This window comes from Bos indicus x Bos taurus, chromosome 8 (assembly GCF_003369695.1).
Source record: "Bos indicus x Bos taurus breed Angus x Brahman F1 hybrid chromosome 8, Bos_hybrid_MaternalHap_v2.0, whole genome shotgun sequence".
In the NCBI taxonomy this organism is placed as follows: Eukaryota; Metazoa; Chordata; class Mammalia; order Artiodactyla; family Bovidae; genus Bos; species Bos indicus x Bos taurus.
This window is the reverse complement of record NC_040083.1, coordinates 73551665-73570122: the sequence shown is the minus strand read 5'-3', so window position 1 is coordinate 73570122 and position 18458 is coordinate 73551665. Positions and strand designations below refer to the sequence as shown.

Here is an 18458-nt window from a genome sequence, read left to right as displayed (position 1 = left end):
CCTGGAGTAGGAAATGGCAACCCAATCCAGTATTCCTGCCTGGAGAATCCCATGGACAGAGGAGGCTGGAGGGCTACATCCCATGGGGTTGCAAGGAGTCGGACACAACCGAGTATGCATGCCCATTATAAGCTTAAAACTGGACTTATAAAATGCCACATCTTAATGGGCCTTCATATGCAAATGAGTATACCAGAATCTGAAAGGCAGTGTATAGAGTAATTTGTAGTGCTCTATACAGAGACATAGCAGGGACTCCTCCAGCCTGGCCACCCCTCTGCCCAGTGGAGAAGAGCACGCTAAGCACCACTGTGGGTGCCCCAGCAGAGATGACATGTACACAGAGAGCAACTGCCAACTTTACTAGCTTGCAGCTAACTATTTCATCTGAACCCTATGTACCTGGAGTTTTCAGGTATATTGCAGTTAAGTTGGAGAAGGCAATGGCACCCCACTCCAGTACTCTTGCCTGGAAAATCCCACGGGCAGAGGAGCCTGGTAGGCTGCAGTCCCTGGGGTCGCTAAGAGTTGGACACAACTGAGCGACTTCACTTTCACTTTCCACTTTCATGCATTGGAGAAGGAAATGGCAACCCACTCCAGTGTTCTTGCCTGGAGAATCCCAAGGACAGGGGAGCCTGGTGGGCTGCTGTCTATGGGGTCGCACAGAGTCAGACACAACTGAAGTGACTTAGCAGCAGTTAAGTTATATGTGTTTTCTATGTGCCATTTGGTTTACATATATTTATATAATTTAGGTAAAGAATGACAAATTTTAGAGTATTTAACCTGTCCCCAAATCTATCATATAAATGAGCCATGCCTGAATTCTACATTTTGGAAGAAATTATCATCTAAAGATTATAAGGATGAACCCCTCCAACACCATCACACACACATTCCCATGATTTCTTATGGCCTGCTCAAATTCATCATCCTTATTAAAGATCCAGATAAAGAAATCACAATAAACTTATCAAACATTTCAAATAAGATGTAATTAGTTTGTGGTTCCTAGTAGTGTTATAGAAAAAAAAGAAAGAAAAAGAAAATAAACTGGGCAAACAGATTTTTGAAATAAATTAAACTTCAGAACAAAAAATTTTAAGTGATAAAATCTGTGACTTAAGAGAGTGCTAAAAACTTTTAATGGCATAAACAAAAGACCGAGAAGTACTACACAATATCAGTGCAGTACTTGTGAAAAGGCAGGTTGGGAATTTAAAAAAAAATCTAAATTCTTATATGTTCTACAGTATTTTTTAGAACTTTTTTTGGGGGGGGGCTGTGCTGCTGGGCTTGTAGGTTTGTTGCTTTCTTTCTTTTTTTAAAGATTTATTTATTTATGGCTACATGGGGTCTTCGTTACTGTGAGCAGGCTTTCTCTAGTTGCAGCACGCGGTTTGGGGGGCGGGGCAGAGGCCTACTCTCTAGTTGCGGTGTGCAGGCTTCTCGTTATGGTGGTCTCTCTTGTTGTGGAGCATGGGCTCTAGGGTGCTTTAGTAGTTGCTGCCCATGGGCCCTAGAGCAGAAGCTCAGTAGTTGTGGCACAAGGGCTCAATTTTTCCACAGCATGTGGGATCTTCTTGGACCAGGGATCGAACTTGTGTCTCCTGCATTGGCAGGCAGTCTTTACCACTGAGCCACCAGAGAAGTCCAGCAGTTACTTTTACCTGGAATTTTGGGCTTGTAGTTGAAGGTACATGAGAATAATCAAAGTCCAAAAAACTGCACACAAGAGTATGTGAATATACTCATTTTCTGTGAAGAGGGTTATTAGATTCCTCAGAGAATTGTTACAGTCAAAAAGTTAAGAACCATTGCTCTACAGTGTTCCCCGACATTGTGAATACTGATATCTCAAGTGTTTCAGAAGTTCAGAGTCCTGGTGTTCCCCTCACCACAGAGGGTTAGAACAGGGAACACCAAAGCTACCAAGTTTCCTTTCCAAGTGGATGTGCGGCTTTTACATACAATCCAAAAAGCTTCTTATTAATAAGCTGTTAATACAAGCTATTCACAAGTGAACTTTTATTAATTATATATTCAAAGACCCATCCATGGTCAACAGATTTTAGAGCTGGATGTTTCTGCAACATACAGAAACTGAAGAGAATTCAGAGAAAGGCAAAGGAGGTTAAAGAGAAAGAGAATAAAGTCACCCGAATAAACATTAAATGAATAAAGTTATAAGAAGAGGACTATGAAATTATTTAAGTAAAAACAATCTGGGAAATACTTGAATAGCGACGATCACAGAAAGCCAATGCAAAGATGAAGACTAATTCTGATCACTCAAAGTTGGAACGTTTGGTCCTATTCTCCCTCAGTCTCCCCAGCAGTTTTCTAACCTTTCTGTGAGTATAAAGACCCATTACACTATGAAGAGAGAAAGTACAGATATTATGCTGTCTGTCAGAGAAAACTCTACCAAATAATACAGAGACACTGCTCAGATTTAACCGAAGTTGACATTTTTCCATATTTGCCTTCTCTCTTTTCAAAGAATAAAGCTTTTCAGATGCAGCTCAAGTCCTACTCCTCTCATCGCTTTTCCTATTCTCAGCACCCCCAGATACTGTGGTTTGTAAAATTTCCATACTTGTTACATTCTTCCACATTGGACTCTACTTTTAGCACAAAAAATAATACAGCTACCATCCCAAAAGTTGTGTTTTACTTAGTATTCATTAACAACAACAACAACAAAAAACCCCAAACAGGTACAATGCATTGTGTATTGCTCTTAAAAATAAGCTGTATTACTAATCAATGATTTTTCAAATTTACATAATCCTATTTGGGGAACACTGTTTTTTCTGTCTACACAAAAACAGCACTTAGATTCACGTAACCCCTGACCCAACCCTTGGAATTTCCAGTGGTTTCTCCTGCCACTGAGCTCTTGTCGAGTTCAGTGTCTATAAAGGCTGGGCTGATTATATGATGCCTTATTTATTTCAAATCACAAAGGAAACCTGCATGGATAACACGCAGAGATACAAATGAGAACTGAGATGAAATGGGGTTTGCTTTCAAATAATACTGAGAAGGCAGGGTAAGAAGTACCAACGAAACACAACTGGTGATGAACTGAGAACTGCTGAAGCTGGGTGTTTGGTATATGGGACTTCATTATGCTACTTCAACTTGTATTTTAAAAATTCCCCTCTATAAAAAATAAAACAATTTAGCCTGTAGGAAGTGAACTGCCAAAATTACTATGAGCAAACACACTTCCTGGGACATTTACTTCCAAAGTAGAAACTGCCTAAATTGTATAACACATATTGCATGCATGCTTAGTCACTTCAGTCATGTCCGCCTCTCTGTGACCCTATGGACCATGGTCTGCCAGACTCCTCTGTCCATGGGATTCTCCAGGCAAGAATATTGGAGTGGGTTGCCATTTCCTTCTCCACAATAATACACAGTGGATGTCAAAGAGCAGTACCTGAAGTGCTCTTTGAAAGAACTCAACTGTACAAATCAAAACTGAACCAAGATTAGAAACCAACATACAACATGAATAAACATATAGCCTCCATTTATAATGTTGTAAATTACAAGCTTTAAATCATTATTTTTATGTATTTTTTTTTAATAAGGAGAGGAAAATGCAGTTCATGTTATCAGCCTGTGGTATCATTCTGTGGAATGCATTTCCAAGAATTTGACACAGTGGGTGAGACGGCCTAAGGTGACGAAGTGAAGTGAAGTGAAGTCGCTCAGTCGTGTCTGACTCTTTGCGACCCCATAGACTGTAGCCCACCAGGCTCCTCTGTCCATGGGATTCTCCAGGCAAGAGTACTGGAGTGGGTTGCCATTTTCTTCTCCAGCACTTAATGTTTTCCACTGTGTCAACCAAAGTCACCTGAGTTTAGATTCTGCAAGTGCTAAAGAATGGTGAGTTCTAGGTGCTAATATCTGATTTTACTAATACCAAGGGGATGAGAAAATGGAAGTCTTTCCCCAATCCTTGTTCCAACATCAAAAAGCTTTTAATTTAAATTTTTACAGACTGGCTACCCAAAACACCTGGAAGTACTCCTCAACCATGCTAATGACTCTCTTTAGACCCAAATCCACAGGGATAAGCCAAGTCACAACTCAGGTGAAAATAAGAAGAACAAAAAGAAATGACCCACTTCTTAACCTGTCATAAAGGACTTTAAATTCTTATAGTCATTATATAATTCTAACCTTCATTTAGTAACTCTTCCTACAGAAACAAGACAGAATGGCAATGAGGCAACTCCAGTTTGTGTCCTTCCTGAACGAGGATCAAGTAGGACGAGCACTCTTCTATACAGTGTCCTGGAGTGGGGACTGTCCTTTGACAGTGTTTTGCATTTATAGTATGAAATACTCTTTGGAGAGTTAGGCACAGTTAAAAAGGAAGAGGGAAGGAAATGAACACATACTGAGCACTCACTGTGTACACCAGGAGTCATCCCCACAACCAGATGGTAGTGCAAACCCACCACCCTGAGTGTGCACACGAGGAGACCCGAGCAGGGTCAGCAACCTGCCCAAGGCTCCTAAGCCAAGAAGGAGCAGGAACAGAATCTGACCCAAAGCAGATGTAAACCTCATTCTTTTTACTACAAACAGTGTGTGTACTAAAGACAAGGACACCTAAGGAGCTCTTTCAGAGAATTTAAAAACTGAAAGAAAATAAAAAAGGAAAAGACAAAAAAGAGTTTACATTCTATATGAAGAAGAATATTTCCAAATGTCTATCTCCAGAGCCCTCTTAACAACTACTCCTCTTTGAAAAGGGGAAAGAAACCCACAGGATATGTGTACATAGTGGGTATATGAAAAGAAAAAATGTACACTTACCATTGGTAGACAATAAAAACTGAGCAGCATTTTTCTGGGGTAACCACCTAATTTTGTTGATCTTTTCTTCTATTTCTAAACTTTTCAAGTAGTCAAACTCTGGTTCATGGCTCTGAAAGGTGCTGTAAACATTATATTCTCCTCTGCTATGAGACTGGATTTTGTTCTAAAATGGAAACAAAAATATTTGGACCAGTTGAGAAATATTTCAAATTAATCAAACATTTAATCAATTCTAACAGACCCTGTATCATCTTTTATACAATTCTATTGTTTTTTATATTTAAAGCTTCCAAGGAATCAATACAAATGCTTTAAAGAAAAAAAGGAAAAGCTAGATAAATCCTTTACTTAATTAGGCCCAATTTATTAGGAAAAGTGATATTAAAATATGTATCATTTTGATTGCTACTTTACCGTTATATATGACATACTTAATAGAGGACTACTGAGCATACATAACAAGTTTCATCGAAAAAGTAAAGACTAAATAAGAAAAACTCATCAGAAACAGCAGAAAGAAGGATGAGGCACACCTTGTTTCTCTGCCTTTCTCATGCCTGTCTTTAGGTCGTTTCACTGCTGGAAGCTCTTGAAGAGAAGAGCCCTCATAAGTGCAATGGAACATTTGACCCCAACCTCCCCTACTCAAGACCACATTTACAGGGCTGTATTACTCACTGAGACCACATCCAACACTACCCAAAAACGCTAACCCTCCTTAAATTATCTTTCTTAATTATGAGCCTAGCATACACCAATGATTTATTTAGTATCAGTGCGAGTGAATATAACATAAGCTACTGGATAGAGACTACTTGTGAACTTCTTCAGTTAACACTAATACCTTAGCAAAAATGAAAACTGTAATCATTTCTAGAGTTTGACTTATTAATCCATCATCACACAATCAAAAACATTTCCAACAAAAACATTAAATGTCTAATTCAAAGAACCAATGGAAAATTCGTTTAAAAGAAAGGTTAGTATTTATAATCAACTATTTCAACTAAATATGAATTAACAAATGAAATGTTTAAGATGATGTGATACTAAGAATAGCCTATTGGTCATTATTATTACTCTTTATAAAAAGAAAATCTTATTGAATCATTATCTCATAAGCATAGGTTTTAGGTTGTTGCTTCCAGTAGTTTGATTATCTGGATTGATCACTCATGGTCACAGTTCTATCTGGATTAATTATTATTGAGTGCATTCACCAATACTGAGAATGCAGAACACATCACAGAACATAATGCACTCTGGGGATGTGGAAAGGGTAAAATTCAAACTGAGAATCTCGGTCTCATTATAATACTCTTACACCAAATCTAATAACCCAACCCATTTAATAGCTATATACCAAATCTCTTTACAAGAAATTCCATATATCTTCCACTGAAAATTACTTATTCAGTCTCAAAACATTTGTCATATTATTCTCCAAGAAAGTTACAATAAACAGCAATTCAATTTTTTTTCTTTTTTTTTTTCAATTCAATTTTTAATATGAATGCTATTTTCAATGTAAGCAAAAGACTACAGTACTATGTACACTGGGTCCCAGAGGTGTACAGAGATTTAATAACAGAGAATCTCAGCCTTCAGGTAACTTGTGTATAAGAAACTTTAGTCAAGAGTAGAAACTGAAGTTCATATAATTCAGGTAGGCCTGAATTAGGACAAAAGTGGAACTGCTGGGCCAGGATGGTCTTTTCACTAAATAGTTTTCGGTTTATTGGTTATTCATCTATTCAATATAATAAAACAAACCCTGACCCTTACTACACCCACCTTAAACCACTCATATAAATTGACTGCAGGTGAATTATCAGGAATATAACTGTAAATGCTTCTAGTACAACACTATCCAAGAGAGCTTTCTGCAACAATGGAAACAGTCCTTATCTGTGCTGTCCAATATGGTAGCCACCAGTCATATGTGGTTGTTGAGCACCACTGTAGCCACTGTGACTAAGGAAGTGAAGTTCACATTTATTTTAACTAATTAAATTCTAAATAGCCACATGGAGCTAGTAACTACCATACTGGAAAGCACAGATCTAAACAATAACAGGAATATATTATCTTCCTGGACCTTGGGGTAGAGAAGTATTTCTTTTACAGGAAAGAAAAAGCAGTTAAGTCTAGAGAAAAACATAGATAAACTGAATTATATTAATAACCTCTACTTATCAAAAGATATCATTCCGAAAAATAAAAAGGTAAGTCATAGAATGGGAGATACTTCCAACAAATACAACTGACAAAGGGTTAATATTCAAAAGGTGCTAAGCCTACATACACATCACTGAGAAAAACGACAGACAATCCGGTAGAAAAAAGTGCAAGAAATTTTAGTAGGTACTTCACAAAAGATGACATCCAATGGCCCATAAACCCATAAAAAGATGCTGAACCTCAGTATTATTCAAGAAAGTACAAATTAAAACTATAACAAGACACCCTCATAATCTCAAAATGCTTAAGTTATAAAATTAAGGACAAAGCATTGGCAAAGATGTGGAAGAGCCAGAATTTTCATACATTGTTCATGAGAATAAAATGGGCAGAACCACTTTTTAGTATTGTTGTTCAGTCGCTCAGTCGTGTCCGACTCTTTGCGACCCCATGGACTGCAGCACACCAGGCTTCCCTTTTTACTATGCTTTTTTTTTTTTTAACTTTTTACTATGTTGTCTTACAACTTTTTATTCTTTATAGCCAGCCACAAACTGAACCAACCAAAACATCCACATCTGTAACAGAATGGATAGATTATGGTACAGTAATACAGAAGACCACAATACAGTAATGAAAGAGAACAAATTATTACACCAACAAAAACTGAGCAAAAAGGCCAGACACAGAATGCTTACTGTAGATTCCATTTATAAAAAGTTCTAAAACTACAGGCCAAACTAAGTGTTCAAAGACTTATGAAGAGGAAAGAGAAAGGAGTGGCTTGGAAGGGGAATGAGGAGGGTTGATGGAAGTGGGGAAGTTCTAGCTCCTGACTGAAGTATCTGCTGCGTGATAATCCACTAGTGTTTTGTGCATTTTTCTGTGTATATTTCAACAGAGTTAAAAACAAACAAACAAACAAACAAAATAGCATACAAATTGTGTGGCCACTTTGAAAATAGTATGGGGGTTCCTCAAAAATATAAATAATAGGGACTTCCCTGGCACTGCAGAGGTTAAGACTATGCTTCCACTACAAGGGCCATGGGTTCAATCCCTGGTTGGGAACTAAGATCCCGTATGCCACATCGAGGGGAAAAAAAAAAGGAACTACTGGATGATCTGGCAATCTGGGTATATATCCAAAAGAAGTAAAAAAGGAATCTCAAAAGACATTATTCACAATAGCTAAGAGGTAGAAATAATCTAAATGTCCACTGACGGATAAGTGAATAAAGAAAATGTGGTAGGTGGGTATGTGCCCACACATGTGTATATACATATAAATTATTCAGCCTAAAAAAATAAATGAACTCCTCTCATAGGCTACAACATGGATGAACCTTAAGGACATTATGCTAAAAAAAAAAATAAAGCCAGTCATTAATGATAAATACTGCACAATTCCACTTACATATATGGATTATCTAAAGCAGTCAACCTCACAGAACAGGAAGTAGAATGGTGACAGCCAGGGACTGGAGGGGGGCAGGAAGCTGCTGTTCCTTGAGTACAGGGTTCCAGTTATTCTGGGGGTTTTGCTGCACAGTAATGTGCATGTGGTTGGCAAGACTGTGCTGTACACATGGAAACTGCTGGGAAGTTGAATGTTATATTTTGCCACAAATAAATACAGTTCAGTACACAAAAACAAAACGAAAATTACAAAAACACATTCAAACAGTTATCTATGAAGTGAGAGGTGAATGGCAGCACGTTATGCAAATCAAAGTTCATGTGTGCACTACTGCACACCTATATGCAGGTTTACTTAAATAAAGGGCCTGGCCATGACCTCCAGTGGCAGTGTCACGAACTCAAGTATGCCCCTGAGATTCAACCAACCAAAACAGAAAACAGCAGTAAAATCCAATGGTGTTAGAGCCAAACAAACATTTGGAAAGAGAATTAGAACTTCATTTCTTACACAAAAATAAATTTCAGAGGGAGCCATTCTTCAATTCCAATTCAGTGTGGGTGACAAAGTGAAATTTAGAAGTTGTCTACTTGATATTTAAATCTTTATTAAATCTTTCTTTAAAAAAAAAAAAAGTACATAAAAGAAGCTAAGAGAAAGTACAGTAGTGAATTTCTATATAATTCTCAAGTGAAAAGGCGCTTCTAAATACAAAAGTGAAAGCAAAGAGCAGAGAAAGGTTGACTTCTGACAAGGTAAGAAGAAAAATATTTAAAAGTTAAAAAAAAAAAGCACACTAGGGAGAAAAGTGCATCGTAAGACAAGGTTACTACCTTTCATGTGTAAAAAATGTTACTATCTTTTCAAGTCCTTAAAAATAATTAGTAAAAATATTAACACTCTTCCCCTTGAGAGATGAAAAGGTCAACAGTTGGTAGCTTAGCTAAAAAATGGTCAGCAAATATATAACTACTCATCACTACTACGCAAAATTAAAGAATAATGTTTTGCCTTTAAACCGGTGAAGAATTTAAAAAATGATAATGGTCATTGCTTTAAAGATGAGAATATGGACAAAAATTATACACTACAGGGAGAAGTATAAATTTACACAGCTTTTCTGGAGAATAATCTGTCAATACTTATTGAAAGCCTTAAAAGATGTACTCAACAATTCCACTTCAAAGTATACCCTAATGAAAAACAAGGTACGCAAAGATGTATTAACATAGGGGTTATGGTGCCAAGTTTCTGCACAGTGGGAAGTCCAGGTACAACTTGTATTTGGTCCTCTATATTGTGGATTCAACCAACCATGGGAATGTGTAAGTTACAGTTAATACAGTTGATCCCTGAACAGTGCAGGACTGCTTTTACATGTGTATTTTTAATAGTAAATACAACTGTACTATGTATCAGGGAATGCAGAGGGCTGACCATAAATTATACAGGGATTAACTCCATGTTGTTCAAAGGGTTAAATGTAATGCTTTAAAATGTTATAAAATCTAAAAAGGTTAAAGTGCTATGATTCAGACTGTATCAGTTCAGTTCAGTCACTCAGTTGTGTCTGACTCTTTGCGACCCCATGAATCGCAGCATGCCAGGCCTCCCTGTCCATCACCAACTCCTGGAGTTTATCCAAACTCATGTCCATCAAGTCGGTGATGCCATCCAGCCATCTCATCCTCTGTTGTCCCCTTTTCCTCCTGCCCCCAATCCCTCCCAGCATCAGGGTCTTTTCCAGTAAGTCAATCCTTCGCATGAGGTGGCCAAAGTATTGGAGTAAGTAAGGACTTCAGCATCAGTCCTTCCAAAGAAAACCCAAGACTGATCTCCTTCAGAATGGACTGGTTGGATCTCCTTGCAGTCCAAAGGACTCTAAGAGTCTTCTCCAGCACCACAGTTCAAAAGCATCAATTCTTCGGCGTTCAGCTTTCTTCACAGTCCAACTCTCACATCCATACATGACCACTGGAAAAACCATAGCCTTAACTAGACAGATCTTTGTTGGCAAAGTAATGTCTCTGCTTTTCAATATGCTATCTAGGTTGGTCATAACTTTCCTTCCAAGGAGTAAGCATCTTTTAATTTCATGGCTGCAGTCACCATCTGCAGTGATTTTGGAGCCCCCCAAAATAAAGTCTGACATTGTTTCCACTGTTTCCCCATCTATTTCCTATGAAGTGACGGGACCAACTACCCAGGATAATTTAGTTCTAAACCATGACACAGAATAAAAGGCATAGAGCAATTTTAATTACTGGGAATATTAAGAGGTAAACTGAAACTAGGAATCTGGAGAACAGATGGCTGAACAAGAGAGGTGCTTGGACAAGTTAATGGATATGAATGAGGACTAGAGCCCAGGTCTCTAAACTCTCGAGGCTTCCAAACTCCAACTTTTCTGTCACTAAACTTCTACAGAGAGGACATCATTCCTTAATGGCTATTATTAAAAAGTCTGAGGACCAAGTCTTTTCTCATTACTATAAATGAAACGGATTTTCTTGATTTATAAGATTCATTACTTAGAGGAGTTAAGACTTGTTTTTCATTGTGGATATTCATCCCAATTTATACCGAATTAGCTTTTCTTTTTTTAACCCACTTGACTAGCTGTGTGATCTTAGAAAAGGCATTTAACTTAGGTCTCAATTCACTTATAAATCTGTAATAAATTGAGATGTAGTAAGTAAGCATAACATCTCCATTACTTTACTGTGAAGATTAATAAGATTTAGGGAGCTTGGCAGAGAGTGTGGCACATCAACTGTTGTTGCTAAACCCGGGTCAGAAAAGGGAATGCAATGGGCAGGGAATCGGGAGCAACAGCAAGGGTTCTAGAGTAAGAGTTCACTTCTTTGTTAACTGTACCACTTCTGACCAGTAATCTGTCTGAGCTCCTCCATTTCTTTATTGGTAAAAGCAAATTGCATTGCCAGGAGTTGCAAATCTAGGGCCCCCATACTACTCAACTCCCAAGAGAACGCTACCCTGTCACCCTAAAACAGCAGGTTCTATCCCTTCACTTTAATGAATACACTAAACCAAGCCCTTTGTATATATGATATTAAATTCTATTAAACAATACCGTGCGGTTGAGTCTCATTCTAGTCTTTCCAAATAATGTAGAAAGGGAATACAAACATATAAACAATACTATCCATCTTTTGAGATAAACATGCTAAAGGTTTCTTCTAAACCATGTTAGTTAAGTCAAAGTCGCTCAGTCAAGTCCGACTCTTTGTGACCCCATGGACAGTCCATGGAATTCTCCAGGCCAGAATATTGGAGTGGGTAGCCTTTCCCTTCTCCAGGGGAATCTTCCCAACCCAGGGATCAAACCCAAGTCTCCTGCATTGCAGGCAGATTCTCTACCAGCTGAGCCACCAGGGAAACCTAAACCGTGTTAAGTTTTAGGAACACTACATTAAGAACAGAAAAGTGAGAAAGAAATCCTAGTAAGTAACCAGCAGTGGTAGAAAACAGAGAACAAAGGCTGCATAACAATCCAGAAAAATCAGTAAGAACAACCTTTTTGTTCACCTTTCTCCTTAACTGTCTATTAAAAATATTAACCCTCCCCCAACATTTTAGCTTATATGTATCAAAAAGCCTCAGAGAAACCAGAAGAAGGTCTGAGCAATCCAAAGCCAACAGGAAACCAGTTACTTCAACAAGTGCTGACCACCTCCTGTGAGCACCCATAGAAATAAAGATTCCTTAAAAAGTATGGAACACCACAGTCTGACAGCTGCTTGGGCTCTCCCTCCACATTACCATCATCAGAAAGAATACTGCCCCATCCACTTTGATGTCAAAAGCTATTATTTAAGCTGTTACAAAAGTAACTGCAGTTTTGCACCTGTTGAACTTTGCTGTTTTGATATTGCAGTCAATTCAGTTCAGTCCCTCAGTTGTGTCAGACTCTTTGCAACCCCATGGACTGCAGCACACCAGGCTTCCCTGTCCATTACCAACTCCTGCAGCCTACTCAAACTCATGTCCATCGAGTTGGTGATGCCATCCAACCATCTCAGCCTCTGTCATCCCCTTCCCCTCCTGCCTTCAATCTTTCCCAGCATATGAGTCAGTTCTTCACATCAGGTGGCCAAACTACTGGAGCTTCACCATCAGTCCTTCCAGTGAACACTCAGGACTGATTTCCTTTAGGACTGACTGATTTCATCTCCTTGCAGTCCAAGGGACTCTCAAGAGTCTTCTCAACACCACAGTTCAAAAGCATCAATTCTTTGGCACTCAGCTTTCTTTATGGTCCAACGCTCATGACCATACACGACTACTGGAAAAACCATAGCTTTACCTAGATGAACCTTTGTCAGCAAAGTAATGTCTCTGCTTTTTAATGTGGTGCTAGGTTTGTCATAGCTTTTTTTCCAAGGAGTAAGCGTCTTTTGATTTCATGGCTGCAGTCACCATCTGCGATGCTTTTGGAGCCCCCCAAAATAAAGTCTGTCACTGTTTCCATTGTTTCCCCATCCACTTGCCATGAAGTGATGAGACCAGATGCCATGATCTTTTTCTGAATGTTAAGCTTTAAGCCAACTTTTGCTCTCTCCTCTTTCACTTTCATTAAGAGGCTCTTTAGTTCTTCTTCACTTTCTGCCATAAGGGTGGTGTCATCTGCATATCTGAGGTTATTGATATTTCTCTTGGCAATCTTGATTCCAGCTTGTGCTTCATCCAGCCCAGCATTTCGAATGCCGTATACTGCATATAAGTTAAATAAACAGGGTGACAATATACAGCCTTGATGTACTCCTTTTCTGATCTGGAACCAGTCCACTGTTCCGTATCCAGTTCTAATTGTTGCTTCTTGACCTGCATACAGATTTCTCAGGAGGCAGGTCAGGTGGTCTGGTATTCCCATCTCTTGAAGAATTTTCCAGTTTGTTGTGATCTACACAGTCAAAGGCTTTGGCGTAATCAATAAAGCAGAAGTTTTTCTGTAACTCTCTTTTTTTTTCTATGACCCGATGGATGTTGGCAATTTGATCTCTGGTTCCTCTGCCTTTTCTAAATCCAGCGTGAACATCTAGAAGTTCTTGCTTCATGTACTGTGGAAGCCTGACTTAGAGAATTTTAAGCACTATTTTGCTAGCGTGCAAGATGAGTGCAATTGTGCGGTAGCTTGAACATTCTTTGGCATTGCCTTTCTTTGGGATACATCCGTAAATAAATGTGGTTATGTTATATAGCATTTTAATGTGCATTTCCTACTTTATGTTTTTTTCTGCTAATGATTTATTACTAGGTGTTTATATTTACTTTAGACTATGGAAATGATGTCAGACAAAAGGCAAATTCGAGCTACTTTTTTGAGTTCAAAATGGGTCATAAAGAAGTGGAGACAACTCGCAGCATCAACAGCACATTTGGCCTAGGAACTGCTAACGAATATACAGTACAGTAGTGGTTCAACAAGTCCTGCAAACGAGACAAGAGCCTTGAAGATGAAGAGCACAGTGGCTGGCCATGGGACGCTGACAATAACCAATTAATTGAGAGTCATCATCAAAGCTGATCCTCTTACAACTACATGAGAAGCTGTAGAAGAACTTACTTAACATGGAGCATTCTATGGTCATTCAGTATTTGAAGCAAATTGGAAAGATGAAAAAGCTAGGTAAGTGGGTACCTTATGAGCTGACCAAAAATAGTTGTTTTGAAGTGTTGTCTCCTTTTATTCTACACAACAACAACAAACCATTTCTCAATCAGATTGTGACATGCGACAAAAAGGGGACTGTATATGAAAACTGGCAGTGGCTGGACCAAGCAGAAGCTCCAAAACACTTTCCAAAGCCAAACTTGCACCAAAAAAGGTAATGGTCACTGGTGGTCTACTGTTGGTCTGATCTACTACAGCTTTCTGAATCCTGATGAAATGATTACACCTGAGAAGTATGCTCAGCAAACCAATGAGATGCATCAAAAACTTCAACACTTGCAGTTGGCATTGATCAACAGAAAGGGCCCAATTCTTCTCCAAAACACAAAGCTTCAAAAGTTGAACAAACTGGGCTACAAAGTTTTGCCTCATCTGCCATATTCACATGATCCCTTGCCAGCCAACCAACCACTTCTTTAAGCAACTCGACAAGTTTTTGCAGGGAAACTGCTTCCACAACCAGCAGGAGGCAGAAAATGCTTTCCAAGAGTTCGTCAAATGCTCAAGTATGGATTTTTATACTACAGGAATAAACATTCTTATTTGGCAAAAATGTGTTGACTGTAGTGGTTCCTATTTTGATTAATGAATATGTGTATGACCCTAGTTATGATTTAAAATTCACTGTCTGAAACCACACTTTGTACCAACCTAATACACACAAGCTGTGAAAATCAGCAAGATGGGTGCCTTATTTCAGGACACACTACACAGAGCACTGGGTGAAACTCCAAAGTCTGGACTCTGACTGTGTGATGGGTGTGATGCCTCCTGGAAACTCGATCTACCCTGTGCCTCAATTTCCCTACATGCCCTGCTTCTATCAGAGATTCTGTCAAAAAGAAAATCATTCAAACATGTTAGTTTAAAACACACACACACACACACAAAACAGTAGACCATGCTACAGAATCACCAGGCTGAAATACACTTGAACCAAATGAAAATCTTGTAAATGAGCACCCAGTTTCTTTGCCTGGGGAACAGATGGACAGGCAGCAAAGTGTGCCCGACAAGATGACAGGAAGGGGACCTGCCACACCTTAAGAATAAAGTGAGACAGAAAGGTGGGATAAAGCCATCAAAGTCTGATGTGCAAGGTTCACTGCTACTGTAGCATGACCTTTTCTTCTTAATTAAGTAAGGTCTATAAAAGGAGTGAGTGGAAATATTTAAGTCTCCAGTCAAGTGAATTTTAGCAAGGAACCCTGCCACTGTAGACACAACAGTTCAAACATCATTGTATTTTGCAAAGAGAACTAGCAGGTTCTTAAAACTGCTCACTTGTTAAGTGTCAGCGTACCCTGGAATGTATGTATAATAGCTGTGGTGTTTAGAAGAAGCTACTGAAATTTAGGGATCCAAGTTCTAATCCCAGGCCTTTGCTATTAAACTGAGCAATGTAACTTTATGTAAACTTTTGCTGAAATTTACCTAAACATTAGAAAAAGACTATCTCTAAGTTCACTTCCAAGTTTCAAACTCTAACACTATTTTACAAACATTTAGCTATGAACTCATAAAATCTAACCTAAATATGTTAGCTACTGATACAAGGCACATACATTTATAATTAACATAGGTACTGAATGTCCTGAAGACAGCATAATGTTAGAAGCTCCAGAATAAGGGCTTTAAAAATGTAGAAAATATATTGGGTGAAATGCATCAAATTAACATTAACAACATCAATTTCAAGAAGGAGAATAATTATCATCTTTATTATTTATCACTAAAAAATACACTGAAATTTACACTAAGTAATTCTCAAAAGACATACTACTAATCTGAAGTTCTAGATAATGGATTTCTGTCTTGAACACTTACATGCAGTTAAGAATGACAATTTATACTTTTAAACAACACAAAGCCCCCATTAAAAATGTAGGCTCAGAAACCCACAATGTAAAGCCCTTCAAGATGGAAATGCTTGGGAAGCAAACTTAAATTTAAATGTTTATCTCCAAACACCTTTTGTTTTTAAAACAAAAATATATAGAATGTCATTAATTTTCAGTAAAAAACCAAACCAAACCACAGAAGGGCAGAGAATGTCTATAGGAAATCCAGCTCTAACTTCTAAAGAACAACATTAACACTCACATTTTGGTGACTTAACCTGAAAGGCACTGGAGTGCACCGAGAGGGGACATGCTGGAAGTTCTGGGTTCTGGTTGTGAGTCTGGATAATCAAGTGATCTCTTAACAATCTGCTTTCTCATTTGGAAATAAAGGTAAACTATAATGATCTGTAAGGCTCTATTTCGACTCCAAGTTTTCCTAGATTGTTATGGTCAAGTTTTTAGCTGCTTGAAAACAGAACAGAAAACTGATTTTGCCCCCACTTCCCACAAAAACATCCTTTGCCAAGAAAACCTTGAGTCTTATTTTCATATTTCCTTCCAACCAAAAAGAAAAATAATAAAAGGAGACATATTTAGTGCTTGTGCACCTTCTAATCAGACACTATTAATCATTTCTTTTAAAATTAAATTACCTACCTCACTGGGTGTTGTGAGGATTAATTCATTAGTGTTTGTAAAGCACTTTGAGATCCTCAGGTCAAAGGCGCTATAGAAGTGCAAAGTAGTAGTATTATTACTAGATTCTTGCTTATTTAAGGAATTTCACAATCCTTTAAAAGCTAACTCTGTGTTATGATTTAGACATCTGTTCATAAAACCCTGCATTTTATCCACAGTACTTTCAACTCTTTTTGAAGATAGTATAGACAGGGACAGAATGTTTGGAAGCAAATGATAAATTAGCTTTGATCTACAAATGTAGAGGGAGACTAAGGGAAAATCTAGTGTGACAAATCTTGTTTAGTATAAAATTTTAGTGAGAAATCTAGTCAATCAGATTTAGAAGTGTGCCTATGTTGTACACAAAACCAAACCAACCCTACTTTAATCACAGATTCTGCAATGAGAAATCCCTTTCTTCAAAGAGAAAGGAAAACAATTTTCAAATCCACTTTAAAGAAGGGTAACTAAGCTTATAAATTACGTACATTACATGTGTATACATGCAACTATCATTTAAAACCTTTATACTTAAATTGCAGTAATTGTATTAGTATAAACTGATATCAAAATAGTTGAGCAGTTTTTTCCTTTAAACCAGGCTCCCACCCCTAATTACACAAGGAAAATTATTCACTGAGAAGAGGTCAAAACAATTTTACTTTATGGAATTTTAGGAGAAAAAAAAGTGAGGGCCAAGGCTGTAAAATCAATTAAAATCTTGTATAACACACTTCTCACTCCTTTCTCTAACCAAATCCTTTCACAATTAAATCAAAACAACACACACATGTACACAGACACACAAAGCTAAGAGAACTAGAGCTACTTACACATTCAATATTCTGCTTGATATACAACAAATTTTTAAAGAAAAATTTGCCAACATCCTCTGATGAGATTCTCCAGCATAAGCTCCAGTCCCAAGAGCAAACTGAAATTTAGATACCAAACTTTAAACACTTACCTCCTGCTCCTGCTGAAAGATGACAACTCTACCACCTTTATCTCCGGTTGCTAGTAACTCTCCAGAATGATTAAATTCTACTGTAGAAATTATATCTGCTGTATAATTGAAACAAACAAAAAAGACATTAGTTCTTCTCTCCCAACTCACGAAAGAGTTTCTTAGTAAGAACTCAGCATGTTTTCCTAATATATTCCAAGTCTATATATCAACCTGCCCTCAGAAATAAAGTAAATCTAAAGTTCTTTCATGAAATTTTGAGTCATGAATATTTGGTTCACTCCCCCCACAAAACTCTTCCCAAAGTAAACCAATGACACTATTTTTTAAAAAAACAGGCACGTAACAAAAAATATCAGTGCTTTATTAATAATTCACTAAATTCATGAATATAAAGAAATCAACAATTCATGAAACATTCCATGATAGCACATTAAATGTCAATAATTATTGTGCTAATTTTTTCTTATATACTTCTGATAAGCTGATATACACAAACCCAAAGGACTGTAAAATTAAGACAGATATAACTAAAATGGGGAAATTCTTTAAATGCAAAAATAATTTCAGATAGAACTTTAACAATCATAAATAAATAAATTCAAATTATGGCCTCAAACAAATGTTTGTAAATAGAACACACTTATACTAGCAATGCTTTGTGCTATGCACCTTCAAAATGCACAGCTCTTCTTGTGGTTCCCACACATAGACACAGCAGGGGCTACTAGAATCAGTCATGTTACACTCAAAGTCGGTGCTAATTTCACAGTCAAGTTCAAATAAAATTATCAGGTTTTTTTCCTTGCTTTTTGACACCAG

The 18458-nt window shown here is 37.7% G+C and overlaps 1 protein-coding gene across 5 annotated transcripts in view; it reads right to left on the bottom strand.

The window, feature by feature from the left end:
- The window catches only part of PPP2R2A (protein phosphatase 2 regulatory subunit Balpha), an 81190-nt gene that overhangs the window by 13047 nt on the left and 49685 nt on the right, over positions 1 to 18458 (bottom strand). For 3 of the 5 annotated variants that reach the window (XM_027549953.1, XM_027549954.1, XM_027549952.1), the window contains 2 exons: positions 17637 to 17734; positions 4846 to 5011 (listed from right to left, as the gene is read on the bottom strand). In XM_027549953.1, coding sequence (XP_027405754.1) covers positions 4846 to 5011; positions 17637 to 17734 — 264 coding nt within the window. Of the gene's footprint in view, positions 1 to 4845; positions 5012 to 16645; positions 16716 to 17636; positions 17735 to 18458 lie in introns of those variants that run through there. The other 2 variants (XR_003512326.1, XM_027549955.1) reach the window with 1 other exon arrangement.